The sequence below is a fragment of the Scyliorhinus canicula genome, chromosome 12 (assembly GCF_902713615.1).
Source record: "Scyliorhinus canicula chromosome 12, sScyCan1.1, whole genome shotgun sequence".
In the NCBI taxonomy this organism is placed as follows: Eukaryota; Metazoa; Chordata; class Chondrichthyes; order Carcharhiniformes; family Scyliorhinidae; genus Scyliorhinus; species Scyliorhinus canicula.
The window spans coordinates 28624612-28652327 of NC_052157.1; the positions used below are offsets into that span (position 1 = coordinate 28624612).

General features: G+C 44.5%; 1 protein-coding gene across 3 annotated transcripts in view; it reads right to left on the minus strand.

Moving 5' to 3' along the window:
- mindy2 (MINDY lysine 48 deubiquitinase 2) overlaps positions 1–27716 on the minus strand; it is a 107168-nt gene that overhangs the window by 10185 nt on the left and 69267 nt on the right. The window contains exons 7-8 of one of the 3 annotated variants that reach the window (XM_038814976.1): positions 12221–12394; positions 4998–5144 (exon numbers count right to left, since the gene is read on the minus strand). In XM_038814976.1, coding sequence (XP_038670904.1) covers positions 4998–5144; positions 12221–12394 — 321 coding nt within the window. Of the gene's footprint in view, positions 1–4997; positions 5175–12220; positions 12395–27716 lie in introns of all 3 variants that reach the window. The other 2 variants (XM_038814975.1, XM_038814977.1) reach the window with 2 other exon arrangements.

The following is a 27716-nucleotide window of genomic DNA, read 5'->3' on the forward strand; positions in this document are numbered from 1 at the left end:
TATGTTTCTTCATGTTGGCGAGTCCACTACTGTTGCAGGCAGGGCATTCCACGCCCTTACTGCTCTGTGAGTAAAGAACCTACCTCTGACATCTGTCCCATATCTATCTCCCCTCAATTTAAAGCTATGTCCCCTCGTGCTAGACATTACCATCCGAGGAAAAAGGGTCTTACTCTCCACCCTATCTAATCCACTGATCATCTTGTATGCCTCAATTAAGTCACCTATTAACCTTCTTCTCTCTAACGAAAACAGCCTCAAGTCCCTCAACCTTCCCTCATAAGATCTTCCCTCCATACCAGGCAGCATCCTGGTAAATCTCCTCTGCACCCTTTCCAATGCTTCCACATCCTTCCTATAATGCGGCAACCAGAACTGCACGCAATACTCCAAATGCGGCCGCACCAGAGTTTTGTACAGCTGCAACATGACCTCATGGCTCCAAAACTCAATCCCTCTACCAATAAAAGCTGACACACCGTACGCCTTCTTAACAACCCTATCAACCTGGGTGGCAACTTTCAGGGATCTATGTACATGGACACAGAGATCTCTCTGCTCATCCACACTACCAAGAATCTTACCATCAGCCCAGTACTCTGTCTTCCTGTTATTCCTTCCAAAATGAATCACCTCACACTTTTCTGCATTAAACTCCATATGTCACCTCTCAGCCCAGGTCTGCAGCTTATTTATGTCCCTCTGTAACTTGCAACATCCTTCCGCACTGTCCACAACTCCACCGACTTTAGTGTCATCTGCAAATTTACTCACCCATCCTTCTACGCCCTCCTCCAGGTCATTTATAAAAATGACAAACAGCAGTGGCCCCAAAACAGATCCTTGTGGTACACCACTAGTAACTGAACTCCAGGCTGAACATTTCCCATTAACCAACACCCTTTGTCTTCTTCCAGCTAGCCAATTTCTGATCCAAACTGCTAAATCAACCTGAATCCCATGTCTCCGTATTTTCTGCAATAGCCTACCATGGGGAACCTTATTAAACGCTTTACTGAAATCCATATACACCACATCAACTGCTTTATCCTCGTCCATCTGTTTGGTCACCTTCTCAAAGAACTCAATAAGGTTTGCGAGGCACGACCTACCCTTCACAAAACCATGTTGACTATTGCTAATCAAATTATACCTTTTCAGATGATTATAAATCCTATCTCTTATAAACCTTTCCAAGACTTTGCCCACAACAGAAGTAAGGCTCACTGGTCTATAATTAGCGGGGTTGGCTCTACTCCCCTTCTCGAACAAGGGGACAACATTTGCTATCCTCCAGTCTTCTGGCACCATTCCTGTAGACAATGATAACATAAAGATCAATGCCAAAGGCTCAGCAATCTCTTCCCTAGCTTCCCAGAGAATCCTAGGATAAATCCCATCCGGCCCAGGGGACTTTTCTATTTTCACACTTTCCAGAATTGCTAACACATCCTCCTTATGAATCTCAAGCCCTTCTAGTCTAGTAGCCTGTATCTCAGTATTCTCCTCGACAAGATTGTCTTTTTCCTGTGTGAATACTGACGAAAAATATTCATTTAGCACCTCTCCAATCTCCTTGGACTCGACGCACAACTTCCACTACTGTCTTTGATTGGCCCTACTCTTACCCTAGTCATTCTTTTATTCCTGACAAACCTATCGAAAGCTTTAGAGTTATCCTTGATCCTACCTGCCAAAGACTTCTCATGTCCCCTCCTAGCTCTTCTTAGCTCTCTCTTTAGGTCCTTCCTGGCTAACTTGCAACTCTCAAGCGCCCTAACTGAACCTTCACATCTCATCTTTACATAAGCCTCCTTCTTCCTCTTGACAACTGATTCAACTACTTTAGTAAACCACGGTTCCCTCACTCGACCACTTCCTCCCTGCCTGACAGGTACATACTTATCAAGGACACGCAGTAGCTGTTCATTGAACAAGCTCCACATTTCAATTGTTCCCATCCCCTGCAGTTTCCTTCCCCATCCTATGCATCCTAAGTCTTGCCTCATGGCATCATAATCGCCTTTCCCCCAGCTATAACTCTTGCCCTGCGGTATATACTAAACCTATCCCTTTCCATCGCTAAAGTAAACCTAACCGAATTGTGGTCACTATCACCAAAGTGCTCACCTACCTCCAAATCTAACACCTGTCCTGGTTCATTAACCAGTACCAAATCCAATGTGGCCTCGCCTCTTGTTGGCCTATCTACATACTGTGTCAGGAAACCCTCCTGCACACATTGGACAAAAACGGACCCATCTAAAGTACGCGAACTATAGCGTTTCCAGTCAATATTTGGAAAGTTAAAGTCCCCCATAGCAACTACCCTGTTACTTTCGCTCCTATCCAAAATCATCTTTGCAATCCTTTCCTCTACATCTCTGGAACTTTTCGGAGGCCTACAGAAAACTCCCAATAGGGTGACCTCTCCTTTCCTGTTTCTAACCTCAGCCCATACTACCTCAGTAGACGAGTCCTCATCAAACGTCCTTTCTGCCACTGTAATACTGTCCTTGACTAACAATGCCACCCCTCTCCCTCTTTTACCACCTTCCCTGAGCTTACTGAAATATCTAAACCCCGGAACCTGCAACAACCATTCCAGTCCCTGCTCTATCCATGTCTCTGAAATGGCCACAACATCGAAGTCCCAGGTACCAACCCATGCCGCAAGTTCACCCACCTTATTCCGGATGCTCCTGGCGTTGAAGTAGACACACTTCAAACCACCTTCCTGCCTGCCAGTACACTCCTGCAACTTTGAAACCTTATTCATGACCTCACTACTCTCAACCTCCTGTATACTGGAGCTACAATTCAGGTTCCCAACCCTCTGCTGGAATGACGCTGACATCTGCCTCTGAACGCACAGGTTGGTCCCCATCGTCTTCATCAGCTCCGTGTAACTCTGTTCCACAGGCTGAGCATCAGGCGGGGACCCAGCTGGGTCCTGGGATCCAGCAGAACTTCGACTGCTGTCTTGCCTGGGGCTTCCTGTCTCCACCTGATGTGCATCGTCAGCGGTGTGGTACTCATGAGATTGTGCCCCCAAAGCGTGTCCACTAACATGTCCCACAGAGCTGTGTATCTGCACTGGTGGGGGGTGGAGATGATAGCTGTGCCGTGACCATGGTTGAATCGTCAGAGCTCTCCTCCGAGGTGTTCTCCTCAGAGTCAGGAGAGGGTGCCGCCCGGGATGGGCTGGCTCCGTTGGCTGGAGGACCTGCGGGATAATGGACATGTGGTCAGTGGGAGGGATAGGCCAGTCAGTCAGTAAGGCAATCACTACTCACGTATGACAGGTCCTCCAGATGGAGCCCAGTGGTTCCTTACCCCGCGGCATCCGCCAGCCTCCACGTGGCTGACCGATCTATCCTTGGTCACCCCCGTTAGCCCCAGGCCCACTCCTCAAAGGAGGTGAGGATTCTAGTGTCTGGCACTCCTCCGCTGGTCTGGGCCCTCTCCAGGGCCATTATGGGGGAGCTTTTCCTGAGGCAATACAGAGAGGGCATCGTGAGCCACTCGCGTGGTTCACAGTGGGAGAGGGGATGAGAAGGCGGGGTTGGGGGGGGGTGGGTGATGGACGCATGGGTGTCCACGCACTCATGCTGCCCGGTGTAGGTTGTTGGCACTTCTTCCTGCAGTCCTCCTGGTCACACTCTCTGAGCTGACTGCTGCCGCTTGAGGCTCCTCCTCTGGGACCCTTGGGGGAACAGGGCATCCCTTCCCACCTCCACCACGTCTAGGAGACTCCCCTGATCAGCATCCCCAAATCTTGGGGCTGGTCTCCTCTTGCCACTGTTGCTGGCTGGGGTTGGCTGAGCAAGTGTAGCTTAAATGCTGTTCGACCTTGCTAGTGGGGGGCTGGCGAGCGCGGTCCCGGCGAATCAGATAGTGAGCCGTCATTTGCAGCGAGAATGCCGTGAGGATTTGTTAAGTGGACCAATTAACATTGAATTGCGTTGCGACCTCGTTGGGCTGAGCGCCGGGAAGCTCGCGGCAAGTCCCACTTGTCACCACACTTAGAAATGTTTCTGGAGAATTGCGCCCAGTCTACAAAATGATTTAGATAGGTTAAGTGAGTGTGCAAAGATTTGGCACATACGGTATAATGTGGGGAAATATGAACTTGTCCATTTGGCAGAAAGAATAGAAAAAGCAATAGATTTAAATGGAGAGATTGCAGAACTCTTCTGTAAAGGGATCTGGGTGTCGGGTGCATGAATCACAAAATGTTAGTATGCAGGTATAGGAATTGATTACGAAGGGAACTGGAACGTTGTTTAGTGCAAGGGGAAATAAGAGCATAAAAGTAGGGAAGTGTTGCTACAGTTGTACAGGGTGTTGGTTAGAGTACATCTTGAAGACTGTGAACAGTTTTGATCCCCTTACAAAGTTAGACAGGGAATTGCAGTAGCAGTTCAGAGAAGGCACAAAACTCATTCCTGGGATGAAGAGCTCATCTTATGAAGAAAGGGTGCACAGGGTGGACCAATATTCATTATATTTTACAAGAATGAGAGGTGATTGTATTGAAATATACAAGATCCTGAGAGGAGTGCATGGTGGTTAAGCACTGCTGATTTACAACGCCAGGGACCCAGGTTCGATTTTGGCCTTGGGTGACTGGGTGAAGTTTGCACTTTCCACCCATGACTGTGTGCGTTTCCTCCGGTTTCCTCCCAAAGTCCAAAGATGCATAGGTTAGGTGGAGTTACAGGGATAGATCAGGAGGGTGGGGTAGTGGGCCCAGTTAGGGTGCTCTTTCACAGGGCCAGTGCAGACTCGATGGGCCAAATGGCCTCCTTCTGTACTGCAGGGATTCTATGGCTGTTTCCCATTGTGGAGGAATCTAGAACTGTTTAAAAATTAGGAGTCTCCCAAAGACTGAGATGAGAATTGTTTTTTCCTCTCAAGAATCCTCCGATTTGGTGCCCAGAACTGTACAAAGCATTTATTGTTGAACTGCTTTCCATTTGGTAAAATGTTGTTACCTGGCTTTGAGCTGCAGCTGCCTGTTCCTGTTCATGATAGAACTGGGATGCTCGTCTGTCTTCTTCTTCCTGCAGTTTTTTTGCTAGCTCTAGATCACTAATTCCTTCAGGAATCTGCTCCCAGGATAAGTCCTGGCTTTGCTGCTCCTGTTGTAAGGACAATGCCATCAGATAGTCCTGAGAGAAGAAATAACGTCCAATCAGGAAATCCCTCGATAAGGGATCAGTAATTATCCTTGACAAGTAAGTACAGTTCTCCCAAATTGGATCGCAATAAGCACTGATGATAAACTGAAACACACTTTAATATGTTCCAAAGCTCAAAAGAATTTTTGCGCACAGGACATTCTGTGATTTCAATGTCAGCCATTTTAATGTTAAAATACAACAGCAAATAGAATTCTAACATGCTCTTTTTCATATCTCTTCCCATCTGATGTGGATTTTATACTTTGATCCAAACTAAGTTTGGGAATTTCTTTAATCAGGTAGCAGAGCTTGCACAATAGGTACTGATATTCAGAATATTCACAGATAGCGACTCACTTATCAAACAGTGACATTTCAAACAAAGCAATGCTGGAATTATGGTCATCGTTAATGTGAAATCTGAAGCTACAGTTGTCGAAACAATTCCTCAAAACAGCATCATAAGGGGGAGTATGCTAACGGTACGTAACTGAATATGAACAATGCACCTGAATTAATTAGATGTAATAACATTACAAGAGAGTTGTACTGATTGATTAGATATTGGTGTTTTTAACAAATCGCTTTATGTTTTTATTAAAATCAGATCTTCCTTGGTACAACCTTGGTGGAGTTGCACCCAATGCTGAGTCAAAGATTGGATCAAGTTTACAACTGTGTTGGCTTCAGGACCACAAGTGTTTCAAGGAGTAACAGAACCAATAGCACAGAAACAGACCATTTGGCCCAACTTAAACCAACAAAAAGGAAGGACGGTAGAAAGTGGGAAAATCAACTGTGGATATCTAAGGAAATAAGGGAGAGTATCAAAGTGAAGGAGAAAGCATACAGTGACAAAGATTAGCGGGAGACTAGAGGATTGGGGAATTTTTAGGGGGCAACAGTAAGCTACTAAAAAAGTTATAAAGAAGAGTAAGACAGATTATGAGAGTAAACTTGCACAGAATATAAAAACAGATAGTAAAAGTTTCTACAAATATATAAAACAAAAAAGAGTGGCTAAGGTAAATATTGGTCCTTTAGAGGATGAGAAGGGAGTTTTAATAATGGGAGATGAGGAAATGGTTGAGGAACTGAACAAGTTTTTTGGCTCAGTCTTCACAGTGGAAGACACAAATAACATGCCAGTGACTGATGGAAATGAGGCTATGACAGGTGAGGACCTTGAGAAGATTGTTATCACTACGGAGGTAATAATGGGCAAGCTAATAGGGCTAAAGATAGATAAGTATCCTGGCCCTGATGGAATGCATCCCAGAGTGCTAAAAGAGATGGCTAGGGAAATTGCAAATGCACTTGTGATAATTTACCAAAATACCCTAGACTCTGGGGTGGTCCCGGCGGATTGGAAATGAGCAAACGTGACACCACTGTTTAAAAAATGAGGTAGGCAGAAAGCGGGTAATTATAGGCCAGTTAGCTTAACTTCGGTAGTAGGGAAGATGCTGTAATCTATCATCAAGGAAGAAATAGCGAGGCATCTGGAAGGAAATTATCCCATTGGACAGACGCAGCGCGGGTTCATAAAGGGCAGGTCATGCCTGTAGCCACCTGGGGTGACCACTGCCCAAACACAAAATGGAAGATTGCAAGGAATGCAGGGAAAATTGGACAGGTTGTAAAAAGCAAGCAGCTTGCAGAGTGCTTGTATGTTTGGACTGCTGCAGAAACCAGTTTGGCTGTTGCTGAAACCAGACAACGCTGTGAAAAGAAACAGTTATAATATTAATGAGACGATACCGGGCGATCCCCAGGCACAAAAGACACAAGTTAACACTAATCGCTACAGTGAATGGAAGGCCAGACTTTTCGGCACCAAAGAAGCCCAAAACAATAAGTCCCAAGAACCGCCCCAGTGATCGAGCAACTGCTCCGCTATTGGGGAATTCGAATCAATCGATTGGGAAGAGACCCAATCGATTACAAGAGTTTAGAGGGTCCGCCCAGGTGGGCGCAAGACCCTGAGAGGAGTATAAAGCAGAGACCCAGCTCGTTCTCTCTACCAGCCTCTCCTCGACTAGCTCTCTGTCAGCCTCTCCTTGACCAGCTAGCTCTCCCAGCAGAACACCGTTGCAGCAGAAGAACCTTGAGGAGGAGAGGTCTGGAAAAGCAGCCGCCAACAAGTGTCACAACGCACGCTACGGGAATAGACACTCCTGACCCCTTTAGACCATAACCACTGGAGGCCTGCGGACCTTGGACAAAGCTAGAAGCCGTTGTTCTCTGATCCGGCAGTCCCCTTATCCAGATAAGTATTTGGCCTAGTAGCGGTAGGATTAGCCTAGTCTTATAGTTTATATGCATGATTAGTAGATTACTGTAATATAATAAACGTGTCTTGTTTGAACTTACTAATTGGTGTATGGTTTTATTGCTTTGAACTTGACCTTGAAACTTGTGGCGGTATCTTAACGATACCTGGCGACTCCAAAGCTAAGTAATGAAACAGAGCCAAATTGAGTGTTAAGCACACTCACCCAGAACGAGCAACATGCCGAACTAATTTAATGGAATTTTTTGAGGACATTACCAGTGCACTGGATAATGGGGAGCCAATGGATGTGGTATATCTGGATTTCCAGAAAGCCTTGACAAGGTGCCACACAAAAGGTTGCTGCATAAGATAAAGATGCATGGCATTAAGGGTAAAATAGTAGCATGGATAGAGGATTGGTTAATTAATAGAAAGCAAAGAGTGGGGATTAATGGGTGTTTCTCTGGTTGGCAATCAGTAGCTAGTGGTGTTCCTCAGGGATCCGTGTTGGGCCCACAATTGTTTTCAATTTGCATAGATGATTTGGAGTTGGGGACCAAGTGTCACGTGTCCAAGTTTGGAGAAGACACGAAGATGAGAGGGAAAGCAAAAAGTGCAGAGGATACTGGAAGTCTGCAGAGGGTTTTGGATAGGTTAAGTGAATGGGCTAGGGTCTGGCAGGTGGAACACAATGTTGACAAATGTGAAGTTATCCATTTTGGTAGGAACAACAGCAAAAGGGATTATTATTTAAATTATAAAATATTAAAACATGCTGCTGTGCAGAGGGACCTGGGTGTCCTTGTGCATGAGTCGCAAAAAGTTGGTTTACAGGTGCAACAGGTGATTAAGGTGAATGGAGTTTTGTCCTTCATTGCTCGAGGGATGGAGTTTAAGACTAGGGAGGTTATGCTGCAACTGTATAAGGTGTTGGTGACGCCACACCTGGAGTATTATGTTCAGCATTGACCCTTCACAGCGCTTGTACCATAACCCTTCTTCCAGCCCCATCCCCAAGGCATCCTCCCACTTGGCCTTAATCCCCGCTCCCCTCCTCTTGTTGGAGCCCATACTTCTCATCCAGCTCCACCAAATTTACGAATCTCCCCACCAGAAACAGATTCTTCATCTCCTTTATCCCTTTCTTCTCCCATCCCGGAATCTTGCATCCATCCTCCCTGGCTCGTACCCACGATTCCCTCTAAACGGCATCACTCTTGACCCTGCCCTCAACTTTTTTTTATTTTTATTTTTTAAATTTAGAGTACCCAATTCATTTTTTCCAATTAAGGGGCAATTTAGCGTGGCTAATCCACCGAGCTTGGACATTTTTGGATTGTGGGGTCGAGACCCACGCAAACATGGGGAGAATGTGCAAACTCCAGACAGTGACCCAGAGCCGGGATCGAACCTGGGACCTCGGCGCCGTGATGCCGCAGTGCGATCCTGCCCTCAACTTGAAGTGCTGTCGGAATTGCCCCAAATCTTCAGTGTGGCTACCACTCCAGGACAACCCGAGTACTTCACCGGGACAAACATTAATGGCGCCGTCGCCAGCAGCCTGACCGTCACAGGAATTTGCCTCCATCCGCACCCACAGAGCCACCCAGTAATAGTGCAACAAGTTCAGAAGGGCCAAGCCTCCTGACTGTCACCCCATTTGGAGCACTGCCTTCATTATCCTCACCGTTAACTGCATTTACCCCAACTTCGCACAAGATGTTGAGGATTTAAATCCCCAAAACATTTCAAACCACAACCCTTCCTCCAGAACTACCCCAGCTCCTCTGTCTACTTGGTCTTAATCCCCTCCAAACTCCTTTCATAAATCAGCATGTTGGCACCCTCTCATAAATCAGCAAAATCTTCTCATAAATCATCTTTGACCCCACCCTCAACTTAAAGTGCTGCCAAAATTGCCTCCATATCGCTTCTGTTCACTAGCCAACTCAAGTTTGCTGGCAAGGTTGCACCTGCCAGAGTCCCCTCGCCCCACATGTCTAGCACAAAACCAACAGAAAGATCACCCAACCCTTCCAATCCAATATGGTAAACACCAAACAAAAGGGGAAAAGAACCCCAACACATTACCCCAACATCCCCAAACCATCCCCTCCCAAACACAACATACCCCAATATCCCCACCCAAACACAACATACCCCAACGTCCCCGAAACCATCCCCTCTCAAACACAACATACCCCAACGTCCCCAAACCATCCCCTCCCAAACACAACTTACCCCAACGTCCCCAAACCATCCCCTCTCAAACACAACATACCCCAATGTCCCCAAACCATCCCCTCCCAAACACAACATACCCCAACGTCCCCAAACCATCCCCTCCCAAACACAACATACCCCAATGTCCCCAAACCATCCCCTCCCAAACACAATATACAAAAAAAAGTCCAAACTCAGTACAGTTGCAATCTTTCGGGCCTCACGAATGCCTCTGCCGTCTCATAGTAATAATCTTTGGAGTTATGCGTAACTCTCAATTTTGCTGGGTAGACCACCCGGAATCGCACATTACTCTGGTAAAGTGCTGCCTTCGCCCTTTAAAGGCTGCCCACCGCCTTGCCAGCTCGACCGGAACACCGTGCTATGTATAAATACCACTGCCTTCCCACCTCACCTCTCGATTCTGCTTGGCCCATCTCAGTACCGTCTCCTTCATCAGATAGCTGTGGAAACAGACTATCACAGTTCTTGATGTCTCATTCGGCTATGGCTTTGACGGAGCAGCTGATGTGCCCTACCAAATCAAAGAGGGAGGTGTTGTTCTCCTCCTCCCCCAGCAACGTGACGAACATATTCAAAAAGTAGTCGGTCGGCCTCCGGCCCTCCAGCCCCTCAGACAGACCCATAGATTCTGCCGTGACCTGTTCTCCAGATCCTCCGCTTTGGTTCTCAGCCCGTTATTACTCTTCTCCGCCTTTCGCAGCTCCTCTCCCATTGAGACGAGCAGGTCGCTATGCCACGGCAATGCCTCCTCCGCCCCCTTCAATGCCTCTCTTCAATGCAGGTACGTCAACGTCTTTCCAAGAGCCTCCTTTATTGGGGCCAACGTATCGTCCACCAACTGTTTGAATGTTCCCATCATCTCCTTTCCATGCCGCTCAAAATGCTTGTCAAACTGCCGCTAAAACTTCAACACCATCACCTCAGCCAGCGTGTCCACTGTAATGGGCGCCGCCCCACCCGGCGAGCTTGTCCTCGCCACCTTTCCTCCCACAAAACTCCACACCGAACCCAAGCTCTCAGGTGGACTAACGCTCGCACCCTTTTGTCCCGTAGTCTTCCGTTGGGTTTGACATACTCCAACTGTCACACCTTGGAATGGCGCCAATTTCAGTTTTGTTATGTAAGCAGCTATTTAATTTCATTCTGGCCATGTTAGGAGATTGCCGAACAGCAGCTGGAATCCTTCACATGCATCATGGAACTGTCACAAACTTGGTTGGCACACAGATTGCACCTCCCCACTCCTTGCCAAAGAGTACACCACACGCTGAAAGGTTAAATGTCCACTCAACTCATTAGTAGATATGGACACAGTGGTTAGCACAGCTGCCTCACGGCGCTGAGATCCCAAGTTCAATCCCGGCTCTGGGTCACTGTCTGTGTGGAGTTTGCACATTCTCCCCGTGTTTGCATGGGTTTCGCCCCCACAACCCAAAGATTTGCAGGTTAGGTGGATTGGCCACACTAAATTTCCCCTTAATTGGAAAAAATGAATTGGGTACTCTAAATTTATATTTAAAAAAAACTAATTAGTAGATCGCACAAATAGCAAACTAAGAAGACCAAGTGATTTCAGCGATTGGAGGAAAACTCCTCTGCTCCATAAAGAGAATGATGCAAATAACAAGTTTGAGTAAAAGTAGGTAATACTAAATTTAGTCATCTCCTCCAGTCTCTCATCCTCATTATACCCTTCAGTTCTTTAAGTAGTTTCCCCTTCACTTCTCTAACTACTTTCTCCTTAATTCCTGCCGCCAATCAACCTTGATACTCCTGTACCTCTCCATTACCCCTAGCGTGCAATTGCTTTCAAACATGCTCTCAGCCTGAACAGTTTTCCCATTTTCCCTTCCACTTGGGTTTCATTGCCTTTTCCTTTCAAAGTTAAGTGCGGGGAGTCAAAATGCTGCATGTGAATGAATATGGAAATGCAAGATGGTGTTGTGTAAATTAACCCTTTCATGCAAATAGATCTGGTTTAAATGCTATTAAGAACAAATGCTGAGCATTGCACTGAATATAACAGTTCCTGTGCAACAGCATCTATGGACATTTACCTGCAAAAAGGGTTGACTTTAAGTCTAGATATTTCAGGTTTGCAATTATAATCTTTATTAGTGTCACAAGTAGGCTTACATTAACACTGCAATAAAGTTACTGTGAAAATCCCCTAGTCGTCACATTCCGGTACCCAACTGAGGGAGATTTCAGAATTTCCAATTCACCTAACAGCACGTCTTTCGGGACTTGTGGGAGGAAACCAGAGGAAACCCATGCAGGCATGGGGAGAACGTGCAGACTCCGGACAGTGACCCAAGCTAGGAATCAAACCTGGGTTGCTGGAACTGTGAGGCAGCAGCGCTAACCACTGTGCTACTGTGCCATCCGTGCACCGTGTCTAATTTAAAGATGTTGAAATTCATGTTAGGTGAAAGCAGCTAACTACAAACATTATGTAATAAGTAACCACCAGCAATGGATATCTGAATTGTGCCTGTTCTTTTATGTTTACCTGATCTATTTGATCCTGCTGTCCTTTGTACACTGTTTCTGGGTCAGATGGAGGTCTCAGGTGAAATTCAGAGTCACAGAAATTTCCATCTCCATCCACATTGTGTAAACTCTCCCAGACCACCTTCTCTTCTGTAAGAAAGCCCTGGTCTGTCACCAATAGATACAGCTGGCCCTATTAAATTAAAAGGAAGACAATATTGTTTACATATAGGTCGCACAACTAATTCAATTTAGACTTCATTTAGTCAGAGCGCTTTCGGAAGCAAACAGCAAGACAATTTTGAAAGGTTTAGTTCAGCAAATTAGCTGCACTCATGAACAATGGTTCTTAAGTATTCCTAAATTCTAGATTGACCAAGATATTACAATGGTAATGTACAGAATGCCCGAGGGCATTTTTGCCACCATTCTGAATAGATTCAAAACTCTAGCCTGTGACAAAAAGACTACTTTTTGAACGTAAATCTAAGCTCAGACATTAACATTGCTGTTTATCGGACAGCATGGTGGCGCAGTGGGTTAGCACTGTGGCCTCACGGCACCAAGGTCCCAGGTTCGATCCCGGCTCTGGGTCACTGTCTGTGTGGAGTTTGCACATTCTCCCCGTGTTTGCGTGGGTTTCACCCCCACAACCCAAAAATGTGCAAGTTAGGTGGATTGGCCATGCTAAATTGCCCCTTAATTGGAAAAAATGAATTGGGTACTCTAAATGGAAAAAAAAAACATTGCTGTTTATCCCCAGAAAACTGAGATTTGAGTCATACAATACCACTATGTACTTTATAAAGGCTGATTATGTAAAATTGTACCATGTCAACGTTGAATACAGCACAGACAGATGAGTCTCTTTACTGCAACCAAAGGAAACAACTTTGGGCCGTAACAACCAAATTCCTTTTGATACATAAAGTCCACAAAATGCAATGTAGAATTCAACGGTCATAAAGGTGGTTGGTGCCGAAAATAGAATGCGCACAATGGTGCATCATGCATTCTCTCAAGCTTGGAGCAGCAATTAACCACTGAATTTCCCCATGCGTGCCAAAAAGAAAACAATTATACCCTGTGACCACAAATAAAACAGAACCAAGTACCTCACTGTGCCCATAAACCTGATTCCCAGCTAAAAGATAGCCATAATCTCAACTCATAGACATAAAAAGAGTTACTAGTTTAAGAGAAGTTCTTGGCATAAAACATAAATTATTATTGAAAGAACAAAACATTACTCTACTTTGCAATCTCCACCACACTTGTTAACTTTTGACCTACTTTCAGTAGACTTCTTTTTATCCCCATTTCCCAAACAAAGGGCTACTATAACTTCATGAAAGGTTATTTGAGCAAGAGGAAGTTAATGTCAATCAACATGTTAATTACTATGTCTAAAAGAATATGCATCTGAATATTAATCCTCTAATCGTACTTTTCTTATCTTGTGCAGAAGTCTCAGGATCTAGGTTTGAGGTGACCAACAGCAACATTCCTTGGAAAGTGAATGGAGATTCAACAGGCCATTCTGGGAAACAACAGACTTCATTTGGATACGAAATGGGACAGAAGTTAAATGAAGTTTAACAGAAACTTTTCCCTGCAAAGCCGTACACAAATGAATGGATAATCAACATTTCTGACCAGGGGCAGATGGTGTAGACAAGGTTTAAGTTGTACACAGGGACAATTATCATTCAAAATGAAAAAAAAAATCATAGGCAACAACGTAAAGAACTTTGTTTATTAGTATTGCATGTAGCATCGCGGGATGTCCCAATGCAATCTCCTGCCAATTATTTGTGAGCAGTCGTTGATATGTAGGTCAATACAGCAGCCAATTTACAGTAAGCATAATACTACAAACAGCAAATGAATGACCTAACCAGATACTGTAGACCATGGTATTTAAGTTGGCCCAGCTCATAGGACAACCCCATTTTTCTGGCCCCAAAATAATTTTTTGCATATACTCGGTACACAAGCCAGGCGGCACGGTAGCACAGTGGTTAGTACCGTTGCTTCACAGCACCAGGGTCCCAGGTTTGATCCCCGCTTGGGTCACTGTCTGGCCGGAGTCTGCACGTTCTCCCAGTGTCTGCGTGGGTTTCCTCCGGGTGCTCTGGTTTCCTCCCACATGCCCCAAAAGACGTGTTTGTTAAGTTAATTGGGCATTCTGAATTCTCCCTCTGTGAACCCGAACAGGTGCCGGAGTGTGGCGATTAGTGGCTTTTCACAGTAACTTCAATGCAGTGTAAATGTAAGCCTACTTGTGACAATGATATAGGTTATTAATTCTCCTGTTCAGCCACGATATGCTAGACTCACATTCATAGTGAGCCACAATTTTTCACCCCACAAATGCATCTTGTATTTACCAATACCTTAAAACCAGAAGGGATCAAGCAGACAATACAGGTTGTGCTACGAAGGTATGGAGTTTAAGGCACATCCATTCGGTGTCAGATGCTGATGACATTTCAAAATGGCAACCACCCACACCCAAGTTGGCAATTAACCTCATACCCAACGTCAACCCCTGTTTTTCGAGAGATTTTGAGGCATCAACGGTCAAGTTAAATGCTTACATTTACTGTAATCTGTTCTTGGTTCTGTTGCATGGAGCCATAATGGTCAGGACATGGGTGGGGCCCATTGCTCTTTAAATGTCAATGGTTAATGGACGGATTGAGCAATCCATGTTCCACTCGCATTGAAAAAGCACCCGACTGCAATACAAATAAATTCCTCTAGATGGTGTACAGAATTAATACATCCTTTAAAATTCGGAAGTGACTTTTTTTAATGCTGGTTTTAAGGAACAATGGAACAATTCAGAAAGTCTTGCAATTTGTTTGTTTAACACGTGATATTAATGGAACATGTTTAATTCCTAATTTTGTGCATTTTAAAAGGCTGACAACTAACAAAGGAGAACATGTCAACCTGCATTATGCAGCCAGCAGTGACGCAACAACCCTTGACGCTGACCTCACAGAGAGCAGCCCACAAAGATCTGGTGATGTGTGTCATGGTTTACCCCTTTCCCATCAGCAGTTTGAACTTAGCACCAAATGAAGGGAATGCCCTGAAATACAGCCACAGTGGTGTCAGAAAGCAGGTCAGCAGCCAATCACTGTGGAGAATTCACAAACAGCAAACCAAAGTACAAAATATCCTTCACTTTTAATTTTTGGATAGCAAAATAAATTATGACTGGGTTAAAATTGAAGCCAAAATAAAAGGTAACTAAACTTCAATTTCTTCTTAATTTATTTTTACTCTAGGCAGCACGGTGGCGGAGTGGTTAGCATTGCTGCCTCACGGCACCGAGGTCCCATGTTCGATCCCAGCTCTGGGTGATTGCCTGTGTGGAGTTTGCACATTCTCCCCGTGTCTGCGTGGGTCTCACCCCCACAACCCAAAGATGTGCAGGGTAGGTGGATTTGCTATGCTGAATTGCCCCTTAATTGGAAAAAATGAATTGGGTGCTCTAAATTTTTTAAAAAATATTTTTACTGGAGGAATTTGACATTCCACAAATGTAAAATTCGTTTTTTAGGGCTAATATGGGAGTTGAGCAGTTATTATTGTTAGTATGCCTCATTCAACAAGGGTGCAACTTTTTCAAGGGTTGTTACAGCAAGACTCAAGGGGCAGCACGGTAGCCTTGTGGGGCAGCACGGTAGCCTTGTGGGGGCAGCACGGTAGCCTTGTAGATAGCACAATTGCTTCATAGCTCCAGGGTCCCAGGTTCGATTCCGGTTTGGATCACTGTGTGTGGAGTCTGCATATCCTCCCCGTGTGTGCGTGGGTTTCCTCCGGGTGCTCCGGTTTCCTCCCACAGTCCAAAGATGTGCAGGTTAGGTAGATTGGCCATGATAAATTGCCCTTAGTGTCCAAAATTGCCCTTAGTGTTGGGTGGGGTTACTGGGTTATGGGGATAAGGTGGAGGTGTTGACCTCGGGTAGGGTGCTCTTTCCAAGAGCCGGTGCAGACTCGATGGGCCGAATGGCCTCCTTCTGCACTGCAAATTCTATGATATCTTAGAGGAGTGGAAATTCTAGTCAATTCAATTGATTTCCAGTGATTGTTGTATCGCCTCAAATCATTCTATGATGATGCTATGATTCTATGATGAAAAGCACACTCCCTAGAAAATGTAGAATCACACAAAAAAATGGGAACAGTAAGAAGTCTTACAACACCAGGTTAAAGTCCAACAGGTTTGTTTCAAACACGAGCTTTCGGAGCACGGCTCCTTCTTCAGGTGAATGGAAAGGCTTGTTCCAGAAATGTTTATATAGACACAGTCAGAGATGCCCCGGAATGCGAGCACCTGCAGGCAATCAAATCATCAAAGATGCAGAGAGAGAGGTAACTCCAGGTTAAAGAGCCATGATGTGGAGATGCCGGCGTTGGACTGGGGTGAGCACAGTAAGAAGTCTTACAACACCAGGTTAAAGTCCAACAGGTTTGTTTCAAACACGAGCTTTCGGAGCACGGCTCCTTCTTCAGGTGAACAGGTTAAAGAGGTGTGAATTGTCCCAAGCCAGTTCAGTCGGTAGGCCTCTGCAAGTCCAGGCTTGTTGGTGGGGGCCGAATGTAATGCGACATGAATCCCAGATCCCGGTTGAGTCCGCATTCATGCGTGCGGAACTTAGCTATAAGTTTTTGCTCAGCAATTTTGCGTTGTCGCGTCTCCTGAAGGCCTCCTTGTAGAATGCTGACCCGGAGATCAGAGGCTGAATGTCCTTGACTGCTGAAGTGTTCCCCAACTGGAAGGGAACAGTCCTGCCTGTTGATAGTCGCACGATGCCCGTTTATTCGTTGTCGCAGTGTCTGCATGGTCTCGCCAATGTACCACGCTTCGGGACATCCTTTCCTGCAGCGTATGAGGTAGACTACATTGGTCGAGTCGCACGAGTATGCGCCGCGTACCTGGTGGGTGGTGTTTCCACGTGTAATGGTGGAAACACCACCCACCAGGTACACGGCGCATACTCGTGCGACTCGACCAATGTAGTCTACCTCATACGCTGCAGGAAAGGATGTCCCGAAGCGTGGTACATTGGCGAGACCATGCAGACACTGCGACAACGAATAAACGGGCATCGTGCGACTATCAACAGGCAGGACTGTTCCCTTCCAGTTGGGGAACACTTCAGCAGTCAAGGACATTCAGCCTCTGATCTCCGGGTCAGCATTCTACAAGGAGGCCTTCAGGAGACGCGACAACGCAAAATTGCTGAGCAAAAACTTATAGCTAAGTTCCGCACGCATGAATGCGGACTCAACCGGGATCTGGGATTCATGTCGCATTACATTCGGCCCCCACCAACAAGCCTGGACTTGCAGAGGCCTACCGACTGAACTGGCTTGGGACAATTCACACCTCTTTAACCTGGAGTTACCTCTCTCTCTGCATCTTTGATGATTTGATTGCCTGCAGGTGCTCGCATTCCGGGGCATCTCTGACTGTGTCTATATAAACATTTCTGGAACAAGCCTTTCCATTCACCTGAAGAAGGAGCCGTGCTCCGAAAGCTCGTGTTTGAAACAAACCTGTTGGACTTTAACCTGGTGTTGTAAGACTTCTTACTGTGCTCACCCCAGTCCAACGCCGGCATCTCCACATCACAAAAAAATGGGACTACTCAGAAGGTTCTCACAACACCATGAAACCCATTAGATATCATTGAATCATAAAATGTAGGAGGCTGTTCAACTAATTGAATCTGCACTGACCCTCTGAAAGAGCACCCTACCGAGGCCCATACCCTCACCGTGTCTCCATAACCCTCCCAAACCATTTGGACACAATGGAGTAATTTAGCACGGCCACTCCATCTAACCTGCACATCTTCAAACTTTCTACCTCTCTTCCTCTTCGACTTGATGTTACGCTCTCCACAGATGCTGCCATTAATCCCGGCACATTCTTGTTTGTATTTCAGATTTGCAGCATTTGCTTTTATTTTACAATCACTGAAAGCAATCTCTAGATTTCCAAGTTATTCCGCTCGTGTGTGGACCTCAGAGGTTGCTATCAGTTTCAGTGGATTAATGCTGCCAATCGTAGACAGTTTTCCCATCATGATGATGACAAAAACAAGGCCTTTGCAATTCAAGCACTGGAGCGAAGTGTATGGAAAAAAAAAACTTTTTCATTCTAAGCACATATTTTGACTGAGTTACAGAAGTATTCCAGCTGAAATTGTAGCGTTAGAATGGACACACACACACACACACCCCACCCACACAGCTTAGTCTACTAAATGTGCTATTAGGGAAGCAACATTCGTGCCACACAAATTGAGAATCCAATCATTTCCCCATGACATTCGATGGCATTACCATTACTGAATCCCCACCATCTACACACTTGGGGTTCACCATTGACCAGAAACTGGACTGGACTAGCCATATAAATGCTGTGGCTACAAGAGAAGGTCAGAGGCTGGGAATTCTGGTGAGGAATTCTGCTTCTGACCCCCAAAACCCTGTCCACAAGGCACAAGTGAGGGGTGTGATGGAACACTCTCCACTTGTCTGGATGAGTGTAGCTCCAATAACACTCGAGTAGCTCTGACACCATACAGGATAAAGCAGTTTTCAAGATTTGCACCCCATCCACCAACTTCAAACATTCACTCCCTTCACTGCCAACAGTGACAATAGTGTGTACGATGTACAAGATGCACTGCAACAACTCACCAAGTCTCCTTCAACACCTTCTTCCAAACCCCCAAACCGTTACCATCTAGAAGGACAAGGGCAGTAGATGGAAAACCCCAAGCCCCACACGATCCTGATTTGCAACTGCATCGCCGTTCCTTCAGTGTCGATTAATCAAAATCCTGGAATTCCCTAACTGACAGCACTCTGGATGCACTGAAGGACTGCAGCAGTTGAAGGTGGCGACTCACCACCATTTTCTTGGGGCAATTATGAATAGGCAACAAATGCTGGAAATGCCAGTGATGGATTTAGATTTGGATTTTGTTTATTGGCACGTGTACCAAGGTACAGTGAAAATTATTTTTCTGCGGGCAGCTCAACAGATCATAAAGTACATGAAAAGGAAATAAAAGAAAATACATAATTGGGGCAACACAAGGTACTCAATGTAACTACATAAACATCGGCATCGGGTGAAGCATACAGGTTAATGAGGTCAGTCCATAAGAGGGCCGTTTAGGAGTCTGGTGATAGTGGGGAAGAAGCTGTTTTGAGTCTGTTTGTGCGTGTTCTCAGACTTCTGTATCTCCTGCTCGATGAAAGAAGTTGGAAGAGTGAGTAAGCCGGGTGCGAGGGGTCTTTGATTATGCTGCCCACTTTCCCCAGGCAGTGGGAGCTGTAGATAGGAGGAAGATTCGTGTGATGGACTCGGCGGTGTTCACGACTCTCTGAAGTTTCTTGCGGTCTTGGGCCGAGCAGTTGCCATACTAGGCTGTGATGCAGCCAGATAGGATGCTTTCTATGGTGCATCTGATGCCCACATTCCATGAAATGAAAGGAGTGGGGAGGTAGTGGTGGTTTGAGAAATGATAAAGAGGTGTCCAGGTGTGTGTTTGGGAGTGTGGCAATGCGGTCATTTCCAATAACTTTTGCATCTACCTGTAAAGATTCCTTCATTTAAATGTATGGACAAAGCTATTGGATTTTGATTTTACTTTGAATTATGCAAGAGCTTGCAACAGAAACAAGCCAATGTACACTTCAGCTACTTGGTCTGTACGCTTGGCAAAATTTGCATCGGAATGAAACGCAAAATCATATTTACGCAGCTAAAAAAGGGCAGCAGTCGTTTATATAGTAACTCATTTTTCAGTTGGTCACGTGATTAACAATTGCACAAACCACTCGGCAGTCATCAGAAACTGAGCAGCTCATGTTAAAACATTCTCTCGGAGCAATTAATTGAACACAATAAACAGATGTGATTGGGTGACTTACCCTCATATTAAACACTTCATAAGAAACTGGTTTCAACTAAATTATACTGTTTGAAATTTGCTGCTACTGACTTCATTGAAAGTATACACATTTGCCTCACATATTGGCAGTTATATCGTAATGCAGTCTAAGTGCCAGGTGAGTCAATATTGTATATTAGAAATAAGCACCATTGTATAAATGTTGTAGTTAGTTTCTTGATTGATGATAGTTATTTTCTTAATGATAATAGTCAATACTTCAAAAAGAATTATAAATATGGTTCTCGGCAGGAAAATGTTTTTGTAAGAAGCATTAACTGCTCCCAAAGTCTGCAGATGTGGAGTTATACACACCATCTCAAATCTTTTTGATTTTGAATGCTGCATGGCATATTGAGCACGACATATTTAAAATCCAAATCAAAATACCATGCTAGTGGCATTCTGACACTGTGCCTCAGGATAATCATGCAGATTGTGCCATGGGTTTCTTCTGACCTTTTAACAAAGGGTTACTAAGATTTAAATGTTTTTACAATGTGACTTCAGCTTATTAATAACACAAGAGTTTTCTGCTTTTACACAGTGACACTCAACATTCAAGGTCACCAATTTTGGGCACCACATTTTCGGAATTAAGTCAATGCCTTAGGCAGGATGCAGAGCAGATTTACTAGAATGGTACATGGGGTAGAGAATTTCTCGGACATGGAGAGACAAGCGAGACTCCGGTTCTTGTCCTGTGAGCGGAGAATTGTTAGATGTTCAACATCATTATGGGGGTTGTCTTTGAAAAGGGAAATTGATAAATAGGTGAAGGAGAAAACTTTACAGAGCTACGTGAAGTGGGACTAATTAAATAACTCTTTCAAAGAACTAAAGAGGGACAAAGGCCAAACGGCGGCCTCCTGTAGTGTACCATTCGACACCTGGAGCTCATTCACATAGACCTCAACTGAGGAGTTTAAATCCCTTGGTAGAAACAGGGTTGGCAGAGACCATAGACAGTGTGGCACACGACTTCTGTTTCTTTAAAAAATTGAATATATTGTCACCAATACAATTTGATTCAAGGAATTTTTCTTCCAATTGATCATTGAAAACAAAAATATGTATATCCAATCCTTTTGAAACAATAAAGCAATGTTTCATTAAACAGTTCACAATTTTACAAGTTGCACTCCTCTGTTAGAACTTCCTTTTTCTAATTACTTTTCTACAAAAGTAAATGTTGAAGTATTTCAAACTTCTTGCCTGGTCTCATGCAGTTCCCACCAGTATCTGTTCCCAACTCTCTGCCCGTTCTGGTGACTAACTAACCTCATCTTTCTCCCACAGCTTCTGATCAGTTTACTGCTGTCTGGCTTTTCTTCACTCAAAGGGTGGTGACTCTTTGCAATACTCTACCCAAGAGGGCAGTAGAAGGTCAATCATTGAGCATGTTCAAGAGAGAAATCAATAGATTTCTGGAGACCAATGAAATCAAGGAATAAGGCGATGGTGCGGGGAAGTGGCATTGAGGTGGATGATCAACCATGATCAAATTGAATGGTGGAGCAGGCTCTATGGCCCACCTGTTCCTACACAACTCCTTTTCCTGGCCAGGGATGAGAGTTATTTCAGTTAAATCGGCTTTACATGGAGGGAGATACACAGTATCACACAACAGATCTGCAAATCACAGATGATTGTTGTCGTGCCCTATTATGAAATTGAAAGAATTTGCGCACTTCCGCTGAAATCAATCAGCTTTATAAACAAAGAAGGCACCATAAAACTTTATGCATCCAAATCCCTAACCCTACATCAGAAAAATGCTATAACCTGAAAATCTAAATATTATTTTAACCACATTTCGATACAATGCTAAATGTAGCTGTCATTTTTGAAACAATTAAACTGAAGAGCTTAATTATCGTCTTTTGAAGGGCCTCTAGCCCCTTGTATATCCATTTAATTCAGTATCTACTGGGCAGTTCAACTCGGGTAAATTTCAAACAAGCCTCCCGAGAGGGTTTCAAAAACATTTTCTGATCAGTACAACAGAGGTTCAGCACAGTACTAGGGAGAAAAGGTCATGTAAAATGTCCTCATGTAAAATGTTTGGAAGATTCTACGACAGAATGGAGGAGCAAACTAACAGTCTTTAAAGTTTACTCTTTTTAAAAGATGCCCCTGTGCACCTCACCGAATGGTGTTTCGCTTTACAAATGAATAACAACTGGTGGCTGTGCGCCACAACCCTCTATCTCATTAAATCTTTTACAGCTCGGCAATTAAAGTTATTGAGTTTCCCCAAATGTTGGTGCCTAGCTCTCCCACTGGCTCAGAGATAAATATTCTATTTCTCAAAAGATTCTTCAGTTATGGAAGGTGTGGGGAGGTGGAAGAGAAGCAAGAGGCAAATAGAAAAATTAATTTGCCTATTTCGATACAGCTATTCCAACTAGCAATGCACCAATGTGGATGCCAGGTAAAGCCACAGTCAGTTTTAGCTCTGATCTTCACAGTGTGACTGCAAGGGTCTCTTTGTTAATCATCAAACATAAAATGGCTACTTGGCTAACAAGCCAGAGTGACAGGTGACCATGCACCCATACTACAATGAAGATAAAGACCTTTAAGAAGGAAAGAAAGAAAATTGGCATACTATTAATTTACCCTCCTCCCGAGCAATCCGTATTTGGAATAAAAATGTAATCACATTGTGTATGTTTATGATAAATGCATCTGTTTTTGTCCTTGCTTCAAAATATCTCACTTTTTCCATTCCCAGAGGATTCTTTATTTGGTGCATGATTTCAGTGCAAAAAAAGGACTAAGCATTCAATGTATTACAAAACGATTAACATGCAGCACAACAGCATAGCACTTGCAGTGAACTAGTAGTAATCATAAATCATAGAATCCCTACAATGCAGGTGGTGGCCATTCGGCCTATGGAGTCTGCACTGACCCTCTGAAAGAGCACCCTAACTCAGCGCACTCCCCCACCCTAACCTGTGACCCCACCCAACCCAACCTGCACATCTCAGATGCCAAGGGGCAATATAACACAGCCAATCCACCCCACCTGTACATCATTGGACTGTGAGAAGAAACCAGAGCAACCGGAGGAAACCCACGTAGACACAGGGAGAACTCCACACAGGTGGTACCCAAAGCCAGAATTGAACCTGGATTCCTGGCATTGTGAAGCAGCAGTGCTAACCACCGTACCGCCAATCCATCGATATTAGAGTTCTCCTTTCCTAGCTTTCATGGCTGCAAACCAAAAAAGAACCATAAGTCAACTAATTGTCACTCAGAGAGGAGAACTTTTTCTTTTAAATGTATTTTATTCCAAACACGTTTAAGAACACCAACATATACAAAAACACTCAATAAACTTTCAGTTCACAGTTTGTACAATTTTCCTCCTGTTTACACGCCCCCCCACTTGTGACGAACTGTTCCTCTATCAGTGTCATTTTGAAAAATAAATTTAGAGTACACAATTATTTATTTTTTCCAGGGTCAATTTATTGTGGCCAACTCACCTACCCTGCACATCTTTGGGTTGTGGTGGTGAGACCCACACAAACAAGGGGATAATGTACAAACTCTAAATGGACAGCGACCCGGGCTGGAATCGAACCCAGGTCCTCCGTGCCGTGAAGCAGCAGTGCTAACCACAGTGGCACCGTGCCGCTCCCTCAAACATTGCAATGAACAACCCCCACCTTATCACGAAGCCCTCAACTTGCATTTGAAAATTTCCAACCGGAGAAAATTGTACAACTCCCCTAGCCAGACCGCCACCCCGGCATAATATCCAACCTCCAATTTAGCGAGACTGTATGCTGGACAATTAGAGAGACCACAACGTCGTCGTGAAGGTTGGGAAGGAATATGGGTGGGATCTTACTGCTGATTACTCAGATTATGGTTTGTTACAGGTCAGTGCATTTTAGTATTCTTGCTGCTGATTACCACCCACACTACATAGCTGGCTAATCTGCTTCTTGCGTAAAGGTAGCTGAGCAGCATAGTTGCTCAGTGGTTAGCACTGTTGCTTCACAGCACCAGGGACCCGAGTTCGATACCCGGCTTGGGTCACTGTCTGTGCAGAGTCTGCACATTCGCCCGTGACTGCGTGGGTTTCCTCCGGGTGCTCCGGTTTCCTCCCACAAGTCCTGAAAGACGTGCTTGTTAGGTGAATTGGACATTCGGAACTCTCCCTCTGTGTACCCGGATGGGTGGCGACTCGGGGCTTTTCACAGTAACTTCATTGCAGTGTTTTTTTTAAACTTTAGAGTACCCAATTCATTTTTCCAATTAAGGGGCAATTTAGCGTGGCCAATCCTCCTACCCTGCACATCTTTGGGTTGTGGGGGCGAAACCCATGCAAACACGGACAGTGACCCAGAGCCAGGATCGAACCTGGGACCTTGGCGTCGTGAGGCAGCAATGCTAACCACTGAGCCACCGTGCTGCCCTAACTTCACTGCAGTGTTAATTTAAGCCTCCTTGTGACACGAATGAAGATTATTATAAATGTCATTGATGAAAATCCATCCCACACTGGCATAGAAGGCACATTAAGGGCAGCATTCAAAAACAAAGTACAATTCAGGACTTATTCAGTGTTACCCATACAAAGGTAATTTTTGCAAAACTATTCTTCAAATATATTTATTTACCTGACACTGTACAGACATGATTTGTAGACTGGAAGCTCAATGCCAATTCCTTTTGGGCCTCATTAAAAATAAAGCCTTAAAAAAATTGCTTTTAATTAGTATCGCAAGCAACAATTGCAGACCTGCTGTGACTGTTTTGATGGTTTATTTGTGCAAGCAGACAACAGCACATCAGAGTCTATTAATTCTGGAAAGCAATTTTTCTGGCTGTCCTAAAGTTGTTTGAATCTTTTTAATCCTGATATTTGGTTGACACCCTCAATCGCTCTTAATCTTATTCATCTTTCTGATTTGCTTTCATTTCCTTCCAGTTATATATGTGCTACTCCACAGCCTTGCAAAACACTGCACACAAGTGAAATAAAACAAATGCTTCAAAGCATTAGATCCTGAAAAAATAAAACCCAGAGCTGATAAAATAATAAATCAAGCTAACTACTGTTACATAGAGAAGGGTTTCAATTAAACCAAACTTACAGTCAGACAAATTGCATTATCTCAACATCAGTCAAAATCAGCATCCATTCATGCTCCGTGGTCTGGGAAACTGAATCCCCAAAAAAGCCACCAAAAGATTTATGTACAGAAATATTAAGAGCTTGATGGTTGTCATGGAAAAGGAAAAAATGTCAAAAGCTTTGCATAAACTCTATTGAAACAACCCCTGCTTTAAACTGAGTTTAAGCAATATAACAGAAACTATGCCAGTTAACAACACTTCAAATTCAAGCATGGTTTTTACATTTATATTTCAGAATGGGTTTCTCTCCTGTGTAGTACCAAGATCCAGCTGGTTCAACCAGAGTTTTGCACCTTATTAAAAAATTCATGGTGATTTTATTGCTTCTGCAAAATTTATGACACTCCCAATTGGAGTTCAGTATTTTAAAAGCCTGAACTGAAGAAAAAAAAACTGTTGGCCCTTCAGCATTCGAGTCTGCTCCACAAAATAACAAGCAGATCATGGTCCATGATCGACCTAAATACTACCTTCCCACATGATCCCCATATCTCTGGATTCCCTTGGTACCCAAAAATCTATCGACCTCTAGAATATACTCAAAGACGAAGCATCCACAGCACTCAGGTGGGGTACAGAATCCCAAAGATTCACAAAATCAGAGTAAAGAAACGTCTTTCCTCAGTCCTAAATGGCCAACCACTTGTTGGGAGACTGTGACCCCCTAGTTCGAGACTCACCAGCCGGTGGAAACATCCTGTTAGTATCTCCCCTGTCAAGCCGCTTCAGAATTTCCTACGTTTCAATTGGAATGCCTTCCATTCTTTTAAATTCTAGGAAATTTATGCCTCATCAATTCAATCTCTCACAGGACAATTCTTTCATCCTGTAACTGGTTACTTCAGTTATTCCATTCATCTCACTGCAGTATTTTCGACAACGGTATACGCAATTTAAATGTAAAACAGCATGTGAACATAATCATGAATGACAAGAATCTCACTACAAACCTGCAGCAATCTGTGAAATCCTGCCTCTGAGGTGCACATTCATTTTTATTCTTATGTTCATGGGATGTGGGCATTGCTGGTAAGGTTAGCATGCACTGCCCATCCCGAATTGCCCTTAAGAGGGTGGTGAGCTGCCTTCTAGAACTGCTGCGTTTCATGTGGTGTAGGTACACCCACAGTGTTGTTCGGAAAGGAATGCCAGGAATTTGATCTGCCGACAGTGCAGGAACTGTGACACTGTTGCAAATCAGGAAGGTGTGGGGCTTGGAGGGAAACTTCCAGATGGTGGTGTTTCAATGCATCTGCTGCCCTTTTCCGTCTTGGTGGTAGAGGTTGTAGGTTTGAACAAAGCTGTTGAAGACACTTGGGGTGAGTTGCTACAGTACATCTTGCAGATGGTACACAATGCTGCCAAAGTGTGTCGGTGGTGGTGAGAGTAAACAGTTAGGGTGGTCGACGGGGTGTCAATCAAGCAGGTTGCTTTGTTCTGGATATTGTTCCGCTTCCCGAGTCTTTTTGGAGTCGCAGTCATACAAACAAGTGGAGAGTATTCCATCAAACCCCTGACTGTGCCTTGTCGATCATGGGCAGGCTTTGGGGAGTCAGGAGGTGACTTACTCACCACAGACCTCCTGCTCTTGTAGCCACAAAATTAGAAAAGTATGCTGATCGGTAGGTAATTAGCCTTAGCCCACAAGGGGCCACTGGCATCTCTTTATCAGAGACACAATTGTTTATTGTGCTTGAGGGGCACCACTCCGCATCAAACATGGGGTAGGTAAGTAGGCAGGTCCAAGTCTACCCTTTAGTTTTGATTCATTCATGGGATGTGGGTCGCATTTATTGCACATTCCTAACTGCCCTTGTTCAGAGGGCATTTAAGAGTCAACTTCATTGCTGTGAGCCCGAGTCACATTTGGCCAGATCAGGTAAGGAAATCAGATTTCCTTCTTCAAGGACACTGGTGAACCACATGGGTTTTTCCAACAATCGACAATGGTTTCATGATTATTATACTTTTAATTCCAGGTTCTTACGGAATTCAAATTTCACCATCTGCCATGGTGGAATTCAAACCCAGGTCCCCAAAGCATCACTCTGGATAAAAGCAAATTACTGCAGATGCTGGAATCTGAAACCAAAGAGAAAATGCTGCAAAATCTCAGGTCTGGCAGCATCTGTTGGGAGAGAAAAGAGCTAACGTTTTGAGTCCAGATTACCCTTTGTCAAAGCTTTGATGCTCCCTACAGATGCTGCCAGACCTGCTGAGATTTTCCAGCATTTTCATTTTGGACTCTGGATCACTAGTCCAGTGACAACACCACTACGCAACCGCCTTCTCACCTTGGTCAGATTGCGAATTTAATCCATGATCGTGCTATACTGAACCACATGTGCAATCAACTGAGCT